Genomic DNA, 16,941 nt, shown 5'->3' with positions numbered 1-16,941 from the left:
TTGCTTGCATATTTATTTTGGGAATTGAATTCCTTTTAAAACATATTGTAACTACATGATTTTACAGAGGCTAATCCTTTTAGAAAATTTGGTTAATTTTAACTTGCAATCTGCATTATCAGTTATAGTTTTGGATTTAAACTTTGAAGCATCTGTGATTGATTGTTTCACATGTCTATGTTTCGGGATATCCTAAAAATATGTGGACATTTTATTATGTGAAATCAATTTGAGATATTTACAGTATGTGACATTTACACACAGTGATGAAGAAAATTTAATAAATAAACACAGAAAGTTTGATGTTTATAGCTTTACATTACTGCTAAAGGTATTCCTATCTTGTTACAATGTACCAGGTATGTCGAAACATCAACAAGATCAAAGTGTGTATGGAGACAGGGAATACTGTGGTATTACTAAACTTGGAAAATCTCTATGAGAGCTTATATGATGCCCTCAATCAATATTATGTATATTTTGGTGGAGAAAGATATGTTGATCTTGGACTTGGAACACATAGAGTCAAATGTACAGTACACAAAGACTTCAGGTATATATTTTTCATTAAATTATATTGTATTTTTAAAAACTTTGACACAAAAGTTTTATAAATTTAATAGTTATTTCAGGTTATTCTAGTTGGCTGTTGCATGAAGCCTCTGACTTTCTTTTGTATTGTTATAAGCAGAAATAGTACCCTGGTAAAACCACTAATTTCTGGGTGTTATACATGTAGCTTTACATCTTGGAAAAGCCTATCTTCTCAGTTGGTTCAGAACTGATGTTTATTGTGTCAGCCGCATGACCATCCAATTAAACCATTGATGTTTTCCTAATGTTTACATGTACGGTTTTTGAGTGTATTTTTGATTCTTATTAGAATTGATTTTCTTGAAAATTACAGTGAAATAATTACCAATTCATTCCAAATTGTGTATTATCTATTAAATAATTTTCCTATAAAACAATATAGACTGATATAATGTATAATGCTTTGTATTTCAGACTGATAGTGGTAGCAGAGAAACAGACAGTATACAAGAAGTTTCCTATACCTCTCATCAACCGTTTAGAGAAACATTTCCTCACCATCAACACAATGTTGTCACAAGAACAACAACAAGTTGTAGACACGTTAGAGAACTGGGCAAAGGAGTTTGTTAAACAAAGAAATGTTGGTTATGCACATAGGTATAAACACTTCATAATGCATTTTTGAATTCTTATATTGTTTGTCATTTTGAAGTACAGTAAAGACTGTTTACAGTGACCTTCGATGGGAGAAAAGAAAAAAGGTCATTATAGACAGGGAGTCACTGTGGACAGTCTCTGCATAATTCGGATATATGAACATATAATACCAATATTTTGTTGAAAAGCAGGATAGTACCATACTAAGGGTTTAATTATATTTTTATTGATATTAAACATATCAAATATCATTTATAAAAATCAAGAGAGTAATAAAATTGCATGTATAATTTGTTAAGATTATAAACTACACCATAACATTAATTTAGTATTTAAAAGTTACATATTCATTTAAATAATCAGACAAGCCACACAAACACGAACATTTAGTAATTAAATTTAATTGCAAACGTTTCGGCTATATGCCTTCATCAGTGCAAAACATAATAAAATTACCGGAAGCGACGTCATAACGGAACACGTGTAAAACGCGCGAAAAACTTTATGGCGTTTAGCGGCAAAACTATGATAACATGTAGAAACAAATATTTTTGCTATAAATAAAGCTGGTACATGAATTAAAATGGATCAACAATGATACAGATGTCTATTAGACAGTGTTAATAAAAATAAGATAATAGACAAACATATTAATATTCATGTAACGCATTATAAATCAAACAATACTTTATTATTTAGTCCATTTGGAATCATAGTATTTCATTTATGGATCCAAAAAGATTCTTTACATAACCGGTCCATGTTGTTTTCTATAATTTCTATAGGTAAAAATGAAAAATCTGACAATGAACACTTATTATCGTTTGATCCGAAATGGATCGCAACATGTGAAACTGGATTAACGTCACAATTTCTTATATCAAATCTATGTTTATTCATTCTGCATGATACATTTTGATTAGTCTGACCTACGTACAGTGTAACTTCCAAATTCCGGAACTTCTGAAATCCGGAAACTTCTAAAAACCGAACAATTTTTTCGGTCCCGATTTTTTCCCTTCTATTTTTTATTAATATAATACTTCTGAATTCCGGAACTTCTAAATTCTGAATTCCGGACGATATTTTCGTAAAATTAGAGTCAAATCAATGCAATTTTACTTCCAAAAACCGGAAATATCCAAAGGTGTGAAATACATTGTAAATCGAGACTGTTTACCCTGCAGGACGATTTAATCTCCCTATCGATTGTTTACTTATTAGCGGTGATCGTGTAATTTGACACGCGGTAAAATCACAAACTGTGAAATGGTATGTTTGAAGTGATGCGGTTAATCAAAGTAATTTACGACAGTCAGTCAATTTGAAGTGTTTATTAGCGGATTAAATGACAATTAATTGGACAATGTATGCATCAAACGTCTTTAGGGATTTTATTGCATTTGATATAATAATTAATTAAATAGCATCGGACGATATGTAAGTTTATGCAATAATCAACATTTCTACAAACTGATAGAAATTCAAAAGCATTTGCAGGTAAGATAAAAATGTATTCTTTTAATTCACATCTTTATTTTGATTAAAAGACTATTATATATGATATTACAGTAATGGTCACATCTTCCTTGACATTTAGTGATATTAAGTGGCTTAGTCTTGTCCACATTATCATAAACCTCTGAATTCCGGAAACCTCTGAAATCCGAACTTTTTTACAAGTCCCATGGGTGTTCGGTTTTCGGAAGTTACACTGTATTGCTTTTTATAGCCTTTACATGTAATGAGGTAAATTACATTACGCGTAGTACAGTTAACATCATTGTGTAATTCAAAAGAACTACCTGTTATGCTGCTATTAAATTGGGAACCAACAATTATATTGTTACAATCAATGTGAACATCTACTTCGTAAACATTGGCTAGATAAAAATGTGCGATCAAGTAAAGCACTTCTCATAAGATAATCTCGAATGTTTTTAGGACGTCTATATGCTAAAATAGGTTTGAACTTGGTATGTATATTTTTAACGCTTACCTTATCAGACAAAAGTAATAGATCCCAATATTTATTTATTTTTTTTTTTTTTTTTATATTCATTAAAATGTAATTTATATTGACAAATTTGTTTGTAAAAAAATGTTTAATTTCAATTTTACTGATGAGATGTTACTGTAGAGACATTTGATTTTGTATAATCAGCCTGTTTACTTTACGGAGTTCAATGTATTAATAAAACATTAGATATAAATCTTCACACAATTTCTACAGATAAGTGTTCCGAAAAAAATTAACAATCGAGGTTTCAAACATAACCACACCTTTAAGACGTTTAGCATTGTTTATCTTTACTCGCCAAAACACCGCAGCACATATGTATATGCAGGTGTCTTTAATCATTCTATCGGCGAAAATTGATTGAATCTGTCGCCATTTTGTGTAATTGTCAACTAACAGCCACAGTGTATTATAGCGTGTCGCCGATTGGTCAATGCAAACTGCCGTAGACACAACGCGCGTTCTGATTCGTCAATCACATGAATACGTAATGAGAAAAATAAACATTATAGTGAACTCTTGCCTTGCGGCGTGTATTGAAATTTGTTGATGTTGACACGCGTTCTTAATTAGCGGATTAACGGTAATTGGTTGTAATTGAGAGGTTAACAAATTATTAACAGACCTAGCGGCGTAAATATGTATGACGGAAAATTATAAAAATCGGGCGACTTCAAAATCTCTTTGAAGTTTGTTTTAGGCAAAGTCGCTGTTCCGAAGGCGACTTTTTCGCCAAAGTCGTCACCTAGTTCAAGCCTTGCTCCCCTTGCAAAAGTCGCTGTTCACGGCTCAAATACCGTAACGGGTGACTAAATCATGGTCGTTGTACGGACTAGACAGGGAGTCGCTACATACAGACCATTTATATAGTAAATACTGTTCGGCGCACCTAACTATGGTCACTAAAGACAGAACGTCGCTATACACAGGGGGTCGCTAAGACAGTCTTTACTGTATGTTGTGGAGGAATGTGAAAAGCCCTAATTGGTGTGAACATAGATACTGAAATTACCATCATTGGAATACGTTTGGTTCAGTTCTTCAGAATATAAATTGAGTATTGAATCAAACCTATGTACTGTATTGTTAAATGAAAAAGTTTTTATGCTCTTTTACAGGGATACAGATTGTCATGTCCTTTCCTAAGTCACACCTTTTTCACATATCTTTCCTACTCTAATGTCGACAATATCCATGTTTGATTTAAGTGTGGTTAATGCATAAATAACTATAATGTAGCTGACAACTACATAAATGCCTACATGACTGAAATACTGTTGGAATAAGGCGTAAAATGAAACACAAAAAAACATGTCAAATTTAAATCCATTGTTGTAGAAAAATGCTATCCCAAGAATTTTATGAAGAAGGCTGTTTAACCTCATATGACATTTTAAGCATGCCTTTTCATGCTGCAGATATTGTATCAAAAAAAGACTTAGTTGTCATGTCTGTTTAATAGGGGAATAGTGTGAAGCATAGTATAAAGTTAACATCACACATATCCTGTACTACAGACATGAACTATTATAATTGAACTACACAACCTTTAAGAAATTGCTCCACATGACATTTTTTAAAATATTTTTTTGGCATTCTGACTTATTACAGAGGTAAAACAACGGCCACAAAAGTAGGTGATGTTTTTATTGGTTACCATGATGACACATGTTCAGCCATTGTTCTTGATGTTTGGAACGAAGCTAGAACAGAGGTAGTAGATGAAGAAGACAGGCACACACAGGTACAATAAGATAGGCATTGTAGTCATTTATTGTGCCCCCACTTTAGGGGGGGTTGGCATTTAGATTTACCCTTGTCTGTCCCTACTTCCGTCCATCCGTACTCTTTTGTGTTGCAAGATACTCAAATAGTATTTGACCTAGAGTCATGAAACTTAATAGGAATGTTGATCAGCATGTACATTTGTGCACCTGGGTATTTTTGTGTCGATTTATTCAGTATTTTTAGAGTTATTGCCCTTGACTAAATAAAAATTTGCTATTTTCAACTTGTGTTACACGCATCTCAAAAAGTATTTGACCAAGCATCATGAACTTTACAGGAATGTTGATCAGCATGTGTAGTTGTGAACCTGGGTATTTTCGTGTGGATTTATATAGTATTTTTAGAGTTATTGCCCTTGACTTAGTAAAAAATTTGCAATTTTCAACTTGAGTCGCATGTAACTCAAAAGGATTTGGCATAGAGTCATGAAACCTGACGGGAATGTTGCTCAGCATATGTAGTTGTGCACCTTGGGTTTCGCTGGTGGATTTATCCAGTATTTTTAGAAATATTGCCCTTGACTTAGTAAAAACCATTTCATTTTGTTGTGTTATTTGTTCCTTGAGTGCTTGAGTTAGAATCAACCAACTTTACAGGAATAATGATCAACATCACTAAATTACAGGAATAATGATCAACATCACTGTGAAGCTATGCACCTGGGACTTTGCATGTGTATTTTTTTTTTAGTTTTGTTAGAGTTATTGCCCTTGACTTACAGTAGTATAAATTTGCAATTTTCAACTTGTTCATGCATAGCTCAAAAAGTATTTGACTTATAGGCCTGAAAGTTTACAAGAATGTTGGTCAGCATGTGTACTTATGCACCTTGGGGTTTTCTTGTAGATTTATTCAGTATTTGTAATGTTCTTGCCTTTTACTTAGTAAAAGATTTTTAGTTTTCAACTTGTGGCACATGACGACATGTAGTCCAAAAAATATTTGACCTAGTCATAAGATTGACAGAACAGTGGCATGTGGGGGCACCCGTGTCCTATGGACACATTTTATAGTTACTTTTGTGTCACTTGAATGAGTTAAGATCTGGTATAGGGGAGAGCTTTCAGGAGTAATGAAAAGAATAAAAAGGCAACTTTATATCTGCTGCAAAAATTATTGTTTGATTAAGAAAAAACAAAACAAACAAACAAAACACCAAAAAATTTCCAATTGCAAAATGCTTGTGTGAAAGAAATATGGTAATTAATTGCTTCAAAAGCAAATGGCTTATACAAGAAATCATTCCTAAATGGATAAACCCTACATAAAATAGTGGAATAATATTTGTTGCAGAACATTTTATTCTTGTTATAACAATTGTATAATTAATTGAAGAATTGTATAATTAATTGAAGGTTTTACAAGAATCTAAAGCAGTGTTACTATGGTGTGCTACACCAGAATCCCTGATCAGACTGGAACACAGTAGCTTGTCAAACAAGGAGAAAGAGTTGTTGAATGACTGGTACTCAAAAAAACAGCAACATGAAAGCCTTCTACAATATCTTAATATGAGAATTGTACAGCAACAAAACAAGCAACTATTTGCACAGGTAACAGTTTCCAGTATGGCTCATTAAGACAACAAACTTAGATTTATAAATTTTTAAATATTTTTATGGGATAAATAATATTAATAATAATACATTAAGGCCTTGTGAATGTTTAAAAAACTGATTTTATCAACATCCATCTGCCCACTTACTTCAGTTGCTAGAAGTTTATGAAATACCAACTATGCTGCCCTGTTATAACACTTTAATTAATATTATTTTTTGACCTAACATATATGGCAGGGGTATCCATGTCTATTGGCATTTTTTAATTTTAATCATTGGGCACACTGATACTATACAGGTTTTGTTAAATTTAAAGTTTTGCATTTATTTATTTTTTAGATAACAACCCATTCCAAACTGATGGCAGGTGTTCACAAAGGAGAAATCAGTAAAGCCACTGGAATAGATGTTGACAAAATACTCCTGCTAGAAACTCTGTCATCATTTGATACTGAACAACAATTCAGTAACAAAATTCAGTAAGTACCTTTCAAAGTGGTCGCTTTGTCCATCCGTCATAACTCTGACACAACAAGAGGTATCTTCATAAAATTTTGTAGGTGGACAGATCTTATTAGGTAGATATGCAGTGCCAAAGAACTGAAACTCTGCCTTGCATTATTGCCCTTTGTTCATTTTTACACTTGAACTTTGTACGGGACATTACTGTGAAACTACAGGTGGTAGCAACAAGAAACTAAGTCTGTAAATAGATCTCATTGAGTAAAAGTGCAGTGCAGTGCCAAAGTTTGGAATTATTGCACTTTGAAATTTGTCCAGGACATAACTCTGAAATTACAAAAGGTATAATTTTCTGTGTCCAAAACCTATTGGGGTTCAACTGGCTTTTGTTTAAGAAGTTTGTCCATCAAAAGCCTCTTATTATTAGATAGGTTACAAACAGGCAGATGGTGGTAAAACATTTTTTGATTTGTGCAGTGCTTGAATTTCTTAAACAATACAATCAGACTTCCAAAGAATTATTGTCATTAAGTGTCCTGGCATAATTTTTAGCTCACCTGTCACAAAGTGACAGGGTGAGCTTTTGTGATCGCTTTTCGTCCGGCGTCCGTCCGGCGTCCGTCCGTCCGTAAACTTTTGCTTTAAATGACATCTCCTCATAAACCACTGAGCCAATTTCATCCAAACTTCAGAGGAATGTTCCTTTGGTGGTCACCTTTAAAAATTGTTCAAAGAATTTAATTCCATGCAGAACTCTGGTTGCCATGGCAACCAAAAGAAAAAACTTTAAATATCTTCTTTTAAAAAACCATAAGAGCTAGAGCTTAGATATTTGGCATGAAACATCTTCTAGTGAGTGTCTACCAAGTTTGTTCAAATAAAAGCCCTGGGGTCAAAATTGGCCCCGCCCCTGGGGTCATAGATTTTCCCTATATACATATAGTAAAAACTTAAAAAATCTTCTTTTAAAGAACCCAAAGAGCTAGAGCTAAGATATTAAGCATGAAACATCTTCTAGTGAGTGTCTACCAAGTTTGTTCAAATTAAAGCCCTGGGGTCAAAATTGGCCCCGCCCCGGGGGGTCATTGATTTTCCCTATATGCATATAGTAAAAACTTAAAAAATCTTCTTTTAAAGAACCCAAAGAGCTAGAGCTAAGATATTAAGCATGAAACATCTTCTAGTGAGTGTCTACCAAGTTTGTTCAAATAAAAGCCCTGGGGTCAAAATTGGCCCCGACCCAGGGGGTCATTGATTTTCCCTATATGCATATAGTAAAAACTTAAAAAATCTTCTTTTAAAGAACCCAAAGAGCTAGAGCTAAGATATTAAGCATGAAACATCTTCTAGTGAGTGTCTACCAAGTTTGTTCAAATTAAAGCCCTGGGGTCAAAATTGGCCCCGCCCCAGGGGGTCATTGATTTTCCCTATATGCATATAGTAAAAACTTAAAAAATCTTCTTATAAAGAACCATAAGAGCTAGAGCTTAGATATTTGGCATGAAACATCTTCTAGTGAATGTCTACCAAGTTTGTTCAAATAAAAGCCCTGGGGTCAAAATTGACCCCGCCCCAGGGGGTCATAGATTTTCCCTATATGCATATAGTAAAAACTTAAAAAATTTTCTTTTAAAGAACCCAAAGAGCTAGAGCTAAGATATTAAGCATGAAACATTTTCTAGTGAGTGTCTACCAAGTTTGTTCAAATTAAAGCCCTGGGGTCAAAATTGGCCCCGCCCCGGGGATCATTGATTTTCCCTATATGCATATGGTAAAAACTTAAAAAATCTTCTTTTAAAGAACCATAAGAGCTAGAGCTTAGATATTTGGCATGAAACATCTTCTAGTGAATGTCTACCAAGTTTGTTCAAATAAAAGCCCTGGGGTCAAAATTGACCCTGCCCCAGGGGGTCATAGATTTTCCCTATATGCATATAGTAAAAACTTAAAAAATCTTCTTTTAAAGAACCCAAAGAGCTAGAGCTAAGATATTTAGCATGAAACATCTTCTAATGAGTGTCTACCAAGTTTGTTCAAATAAAAGCTCTGGGGTCAAAATTGGCCCCGCCCCAGGGGGTCATTGATTTTCCCTATATGCATATAGTAAAAACTTAAAAAATTTTCTTTTAAAGAACTCAAAGAGCTAGAGCTAAGATATTAAGCATGAAACATGTTCTAATGGGTGTCTACCAAGTATGTTCAAATAAAAGCCCTGGGGTCAAAACTGGCCCCGCCCGGGGGGGGGGGGGGGTCATTGATTTTCCTTATAAGTGTATAGCAAAAACTTAAAAATCTTCTTTGGAAAAACCCAAATAGCTAGAGTTTAGATATTAAGCATGAAACACCTTTAAGTAAATATCTACAAAGTTTGTTAAAATAAACGCCCGGGGGTCAAAACTGGCCCTGCCCCAGGGGTGACATTGTTTTAAACTATATGTGTATAGTAAAAACTTTAAAAATCTTCTTTTAAAAAAGCCAATGAGCTAGAACTTAGATGTTTAGCATGAAACATCTTCTTATGGGTGTGTACCAAGTCTGTTCAAATAAACAAATAAAAGCCCTTGGGTAAAAATTGGCCCGGGGGTGGGGGGCCTATATACAGGTGAGCGACCTCAGGGCCAACATGGCCCTCTTGTTTCTGTTTTTTTTTTACTCGACCATTTGTGGCAGAAATATGGCCATTGGCTGCTTTTTTCACATGTATGTGATATTGGAAGAAAACTAGTTTTTTATGACAATTTCCTGTCACTTGTTTTGATAACAGTTATTACATACATCTTCGAATAGACAGTTTATATTCATTAATTCATAAGAAAGCCCCTCTTTTATATAGGAAGCACATCCAGGGTACAGGAAAAGACCCGAGTCTTATGGTGATACAGTGTGACTCTGGTGATGTGAACGCCAATCTGATAGCGTGTGCTCGCTACTGTGTCATGGATGAGTTGGAGAAGATGCGTAAAGAATTGCAGGCACCTGTACATGTTGTGTTTATTGTGCAGCTCCCTCGAGGGGCCTCATTTACAGGATTTCAGGTAAATTAGTTTATAAATAATCAATTTCTCCCTCAACTAAGTTTTAATCATTTGCCCTACAATCTGAATTGCTTAGACCTTGCCAGGGACATTGATTTGTCTCATGAGGAGAAGGTGGGCTACTGGAAAATCTTTTGCTTACTATGTGCTTGACTGAAAATTTGCACCTGAGGGACGTGTTAGGTCTTCCACTTAAAATGAAATTGGAAGTGTTACCTTAAAGCTGTTGTAATTAGAAATATATTCAGAACAAAATTACAATTATTAAATCTTATACAATTGTAGTGTTTATTACACAGATATTTAAAGTTTGTTGTATTTATTGATTGTATTCATTGTATTGTAGGTATCCTAATTTTACTTCTCTTTACAGTGTGGACTCTGGCACTCCGCACATATAGATGACCTGTATCCTGATTTTATGAACATGCCTACACTACAAGACATGAAAGGAAAATCTATATCTAAACTTCTCACAGATGTTTATGGATCGCCGGACATGAATGAGAATATTCCTCATGAAATGTATGTTAAAATTTTTATGATTTATTCAATAAGTTTGATGAAATTTCCCCAATGTTTCCTACCATAAACTATTCTTGGATGAAATAGGATATTTAGGAAATAGATCTTGCGTGCATTGTTGTACAATGTTGCAGGGTCATTTTATTGCAGTCCCTTCAAAATACTGTAACTTGTATATTAGTCCCCTACCGGTTTACCGGAGGGGACTTTAGGTTTACCTTCCGTCCGTCTGTCTGTCCGAGCAAACATTTGATATTTATGAGCTTCATTCCGTAGTTAAATAAAGAACAAAAGCTCATAAAATTCAAATTAAGAGCTACTTTTTTGATTTTATGAGCTGATTTTGCTTATGGACTTTGGTCCAGGTGTAGTTTATGAGCTGACTTACCTCTTAAATATCAAAAGTTGGTACGTCCGTCCGTCAGTCCACAAAACTGGATCCCGCGATAACGCAAAAAGTACTGAAAATATTTTTATGAAACTTGACATATGGATAGATGGCAGTATGGAGATTATGCACGTCTTTTTCTTTTCTTCCTATGTTCAAAATTCTGGTTGTTATGGCAACAAATAGACTGAAAATATGGCAAATTTTACACATAACCTGGATCCTGCGAAAACGCAAAAAGTACTGAAAATATTTTTATGAAACTTGATATATGGATAGATGGCAGTATGGAGATTATGCATGTATTTTTCTTTTTTTCCTTTGCTGAAAATAGACTGAAAATATGGCAAATTTTACACATAACCTGGATCCAGTGATAACGCAAAAAATACCGAAAATATTTTTATGAAACTTGACATATGAGTAGATGGCAGTCTTGAAATTATGCACATCCTTTTCTTATCTTCCTATGTTGAAAATTCTGGTTGCTATGGCAACAAATAGACTGAATTTCAAGATTTCTTATTCTAGTTTTTAAGTTTTTTCACTATAAGTTCTTATTTCTTAAGGTAGATTCTTCAAACTTTAAATATAAGTTGCTAGTCATCAACCACATCATATTTGACAAAGTTTACAACTCTAGCACAAAATTTATCAGAATTACCTCCCTTGAACTTAAAATTTTCATGAAAGAAATATTGTTTTTTTTAATAACTTCTTTTTTTCTGAATGTATCTACTTCAAACTTCATATGTATGTTTCTTATTATCACTCAACATTTGTGAGAAAGTTCAATACTCTAGCAAGACTATTTCCAGAATTATGCCCCTTTTGAACTTAGACTTTTTTTCGAGAAATTGGTAATATTTACTCCAACTTTTTCAATCATGATAGGATTTTCTTCAAACTCCCACATCATAATAATATGACAAGGTTTATAAATCTAGCATCCATATTTCCAGAATTATCTCCTCCTTAAACTTTTAATTTTTCTTATTCAATCTTTTAACTTTCATTTACTTCAAATTCAAAATAAACATTCATTATTCATACCTTCATTACTAATTGTTCTTTGTTACACTCACATCATGTATGACATCTTGCATCTTTATTTCAAGAGTTATCTCCTTTTTAAAAATTTTGCTTTTAAAAATGTTATATTTTGATAACAGGGATGTTTAAAAAATAACTGTAGAGTGTCCTTCAGTCCGTCTGTCTGTACATAAAAACTGTTTCCTGTGATCACTTTTAAAGAACTTTTTCAACAAATTTACTTAAAATAGAAACATAAGTGAATTGCCAATGGCCCTTCAGAATGTTGCTGGGGTTCTAACCGGTAGGGGACTTATGGATTGCTTGCAATACTATGATAATTGCTTATCTCAGGTTAAAAGAAGCAGAAGAAATTGAATTGACCGAGGCAAAAGAAGGATATGCTGTGCCAAGGCAGGGAATGGATGAAAACTTCATAAACACAGATGACCTAGACTTTGAAAATAAAATGACAAATGTCCCATTACAATTAGATGATGCTGATGAAAGTTTTGATAAAAGTCAACATAGACTGAATGTTAAAGGACTGATATTATCCTGTGTACAGGCAGCATTGTCTATGGTGAAAGATAAGGTAGAAAATACAAATAAAGAAACAGACAGGGTCGACCTGGTTCTGAAATTGCTCCACCAAGAACAAGTTGAAGGTATTTACACAATCATTCATTTAAACTGTAGAAAAAAATTTGTTCTAGATATCTGTTATCTATGCTCTTCTATCATATTTAGCTCTCCTGAACAAAAATTTTCATGTGAAATATTATTTCTGTCACTGTTCAAAACTGTTCACTAGGAGAGAAATGGGTAAGATGACCTGGATAGCTCGTTCTCTAGAGCGGCAGAACAGTATTCAGGCTATCCTGGGATCGATTTCTGGTCAGGCTGCACATTTTTCTCATCCTGTGACATTTGGTGCCAGTAATTCGCCAGATACAGTAGCTCAGTCAATAGACTGCAATGAAATGGTATTCCAAGGGCTTGAGTCCAGATACATTTTTCTCAACCTGTGACATTTCATTGTCTGAAAATTTATTGACATCCAGATGAATGCAGCTTTAACTTTTGTTAATGTGACCAATCATTATAGTTTAACAGACTGTGCTTGTGTCTTTAGATAAAGGTTTAAAGAGTTTGAATCCAGGACAAGTTTTCTGTGACTGTATTATAATCTTATGCCTCTCATTTGCTATTGCTAAGCATAAATATCTTGACAGAATAAATAGACCAAGTCATACTAGTATTGCTTTAATTTTTCAGAACACTAATCTTGTCAGTGAACTTGTTGCCAATCAATGATTAAATTAGGCTATTGTTACAAATTAATCTTAGTCTTAAGCTACTGTTACAAATTAATCGTAGTATTGAGCGAAATACCTTTATCTATCTATAATTTGTCTTATTTTCCCTCTAGGTCAGGCTTCCTTCCTACACGGAGTATGTTGTTTAATAATAAAGCTTCTGAGTGAGAAGGAATCCAAGATGCATGGTGTCCACATGGCACAATATTGGCTGGTAAATGAAGCTGCTTCCAAAGAAAATATCCATAAAGCAGGAACATTTAGGTAGCCATGATTATTCTTGTCTATGAAAAATGTCAATAATTATTGAAGCATTCATATTCATGTATTGCATAAAGATGTTTTAAGTAAATAACTGATTAAAATTTACCAGAGAAGCTATTGTTATGGCCCCTTGTTGGCGTTGGTGTCAGCATCTGCATTGGTTAACATTTTAGTTAAAGTCCATTTTCCTCAGAAAGTTGGTATAAAAGCCATTCACTTCAAACTTGATATACATCTTAATTGTCATAAAAAGATGCCAAAGGGCAATTTTTCTAAATTTAATTCCTATAGTCATGCCCTTTTTGCAACATAGATTTTAGTCTGTTAAGCTTGTTTGCAGAATCATGTCCCCTTTTTTTTGTTTCCCTTTTTCAACTATCCAGCACTGAGAAAAGTGGAGCAGGCTGTCTGCATTTGGCCTTTTTGGGGGTCTACTATTACAATCATGTAAGTTGATCTTTGACCTTAGATGGTCACAATTATTACACGATGAACTCCTGTTAAAACTTTTGCACCCGTGTGAAAGTGTGTGAAATTAGATATTGATGACCTTGATTTAATCCAATGACCAACAAAATCAAGTATGACTTGCATTAAAGTAAATAAATTTTCTTTTATAGCAATGGATAAAGGTCCAACATGGCCCATTTGTTTATATAAAGTACTAATTTTTACACTTTGTTTAGACGTTCATGTGTACAGACCCTTGAGACAAAAATAATTCCAATCTTGGCTGGAGTTATTGCTTATTTGGACACAAATGATAACTTAAACATTTTACAAGAAGATCATTTACAATGGAAAGAGGAACTCTGGTTTACTTACCTGAACACTACAGAAGCAATTAGTCTACAAGTATTTATTTTGTTTTGTTACATTTTTCCAGTAAATGATAAATCTTTTTTTTATAATTGATAGAATATCTTAGATCTAATTTATTGAATTCCCAAAAAACAATACTTCACAGTAACACATTAATAAAAGAAATGTATATATTTATGTAGCATACCCATTGATATTCAGATATCACCATTTACTTATTTTTTGTTAAGCCAAGCAACAGCTATTTTAAATACCAAAATAGCTTGGGATCATGCATTAATTATGCCCCCATTTCGAAGAAAAGGGGGTATATTGCTTTGCACTTGTCGGTCTGTCGGTCCGTCGGTCCGTAGACCAAATGGTTTCCGAGTGATAACTAAAGAACCCTTAGGCCTAGGAACTTCAAACTTGGTATGGTGATTGGTCATGACCAGTAGATGACCCCTATTGATTTTGGGGTCAAGGGGTCAAAGGTCAAGGTCACATTGACCTTGTAGGCAAAAACAGTTTCCGATCAATAACTAAAGAACCTTAAGGCCTAGGAACTTCAAACTTGGTATGGTGATTGGTCATGATCAGTAGATGACCCCTATTGATTTTGGGGTCAAGGGGTCAAAGGTCAAGGTCACATTGACCTTTTGGGTAAAAAGGGTTTCCGAGTGATAACTAAAGAACCCTTAGGCCTAGAAACTTCAAACTTGGTATGGTGATTGGTCATGACCAGTAGATGACCCCTATTGATTTTGGGGTCAAGGGGTCAAAGGTCAAGGTCACATTGACCTCTTGAGAAAAAACGGTTTCCGATCAATAACAAAAGAACCCTTAGGCCTAGGAACTTGAAACTTGGTATGGTGATTGGTTATGACCAATCAGGTGACCCCTATTGATTTTGGGGTTAAGGGGTCAAAGGTCAAGGTCACATTGTACTTGTAGGTAAAAACGGTTTCCGATCAATAACGAAAGAACCCTTAGGCCTAGGGACTTCAAACTTGATATGGTGATTGGTCATGATCAGAATATGACCCCTATTGATTTTGGGGTCAAGGGGTCAAAGGTCAAGGTCACATTGACCTTGTAAGTAAAAACGGTTTCTGATCAATAACTTAAGAACGCTTAGGCCTAGGAACTTCAAACTTGGTATGGTGATTGGTCATGACCAGCAGATGACCCCTATTGATTTTGGGGTTAAGGGGTCAAAGGGCAAGGTCACATTGACCTTGTAGGTAAAAATGCTTTCCGATCAATAACTTAAGAACCCTTAGGCCTAGGAACTTCAAACTTGGTATGGTGATTGGTCATGACCAGCAGATGATCTATTGATTTTGGGGTCAAGGGGTCAAAGGTCAAGGTCACATTGACCTTGTAGGTAAAAGCTGTTTCTGATCAATTAACTAAAAACGCTTAGGCCTAGGAACTTCAAACTTTGTATGATGATTGGTCGTGACCAGCAGATGACCCCTATTGAGTTTTGGGTCAAGGGTCAAAGGTCAAGGTCACATTGACCTTGTAAGTAAAAACGGTTTCTGATCAATAACTTAAGAACGCTCAGGCCTAGGAACTTCAAACTTGGTATGGTGATTTGTCATGACCAGCAGATTACCCCTATTGATTTTGGGATCAAGGGGTCAAAGGTCAAGGTCACATTGACCTTGTAAGTAAAAACGGTTTCTGATCAATAACTAAAGAACGCTTCGGCCTAGGAACTTCAAACTTGGCATGGTGATTGGTCATGACCAGCAGATGACCCCTATTGATTTTGGGGTCAAAGGTCAAGGTCACATTGACCTTGTATGTTAAAACGGTTTCCGATCAATAATAAAAGAACCCTTAGGCCTAGGAACTTCAAACTTGGCATGGTGATTGGTCATGACCAGCAGATGACCCCTATTGATTTTGGGGTCAAGGGGTCAAAGGTCAAGGTCACATTGACCTTGTAGGTAAAAACAGTTTCTGATCAATTAACTAAAAACGCTTAGGCCTAGGAACTTCAAACTTTGTATGATGATTGGTCGTGACCAGCAGATGACCCCTATTGAGTTTTGGGTCAAGGGGTCAAAGGTCAAGGTCAGAACCAGTAGATACTTGATAACCCTTATTAATTGTTTGATCACTGGGTGAGAAGTCATGCATCATAATAACCTTATCACATGACTAATTGGCTGCTGATAGGGGGCATACATGTTTTACAAACATATCTTGTTTTTTATGTATTTATGTTTTTGCAGTACACAGATTTGCAGTCTCCAAAAAGACAGAGTGACCTAACAGAAGTGGTTGTCATGACAACAGGATGTGAAGGTCAAATGTTCAGTGCAAAAATGCCATTTTCCTGGCTGCTGATTAACAAGATCAATGAAATCTTGAAATTACATCATCCAGTGGCAGAGTCACATGACCATGACAGTATAAACTTTATCTAATTTTTAATGCTTAAAGTTCTAGTGAAGCATGCTTATATGTCTACTATGCCATTGAAGTTTCATTTATACACCAACAAATTAAGTTTTAGCGTTTATATAGAAGTGAGCTGGTT

General features: G+C 34.6%; 1 protein-coding gene across 1 annotated transcript in view; it reads left to right on the top strand.

The window, feature by feature from the left end:
- Positions 1 to 16,941, top strand: part of LOC132750079 (E3 ubiquitin-protein ligase rnf213-alpha-like) — a 162,222-nt gene that overhangs the window by 136,420 nt on the left and 8,861 nt on the right. Inside the window, exons 52-62 of the mRNA XM_060740016.1 lie at positions 360 to 553; positions 1,009 to 1,194; positions 4,826 to 4,958; positions 6,358 to 6,555; positions 6,901 to 7,040; positions 9,857 to 10,058; positions 10,432 to 10,583; positions 12,358 to 12,671; positions 13,436 to 13,586; positions 14,273 to 14,441; positions 16,634 to 16,811. Of these exons, the coding sequence (XP_060595999.1) occupies positions 360 to 553; positions 1,009 to 1,194; positions 4,826 to 4,958; positions 6,358 to 6,555; positions 6,901 to 7,040; positions 9,857 to 10,058; positions 10,432 to 10,583; positions 12,358 to 12,671; positions 13,436 to 13,586; positions 14,273 to 14,441; positions 16,634 to 16,811 (2,017 nt within the window). The remainder of the gene's footprint in view (positions 1 to 359; positions 554 to 1,008; positions 1,195 to 4,825; positions 4,959 to 6,357; positions 6,556 to 6,900; positions 7,041 to 9,856; positions 10,059 to 10,431; positions 10,584 to 12,357; positions 12,672 to 13,435; positions 13,587 to 14,272; positions 14,442 to 16,633; positions 16,812 to 16,941) is intronic.

This window comes from Ruditapes philippinarum, unplaced genomic scaffold (assembly GCF_026571515.1).
Source record: "Ruditapes philippinarum isolate M1 unplaced genomic scaffold, ASM2657151v2 ctg1899_1_1_1_1, whole genome shotgun sequence".
Lineage (NCBI taxonomy): Eukaryota > Metazoa > Mollusca > Bivalvia > Venerida > Veneridae > Ruditapes > Ruditapes philippinarum.
Note: the sequence above shows the minus strand (reverse complement) of the source record. Positions and strands in the feature narration are given on the sequence as shown.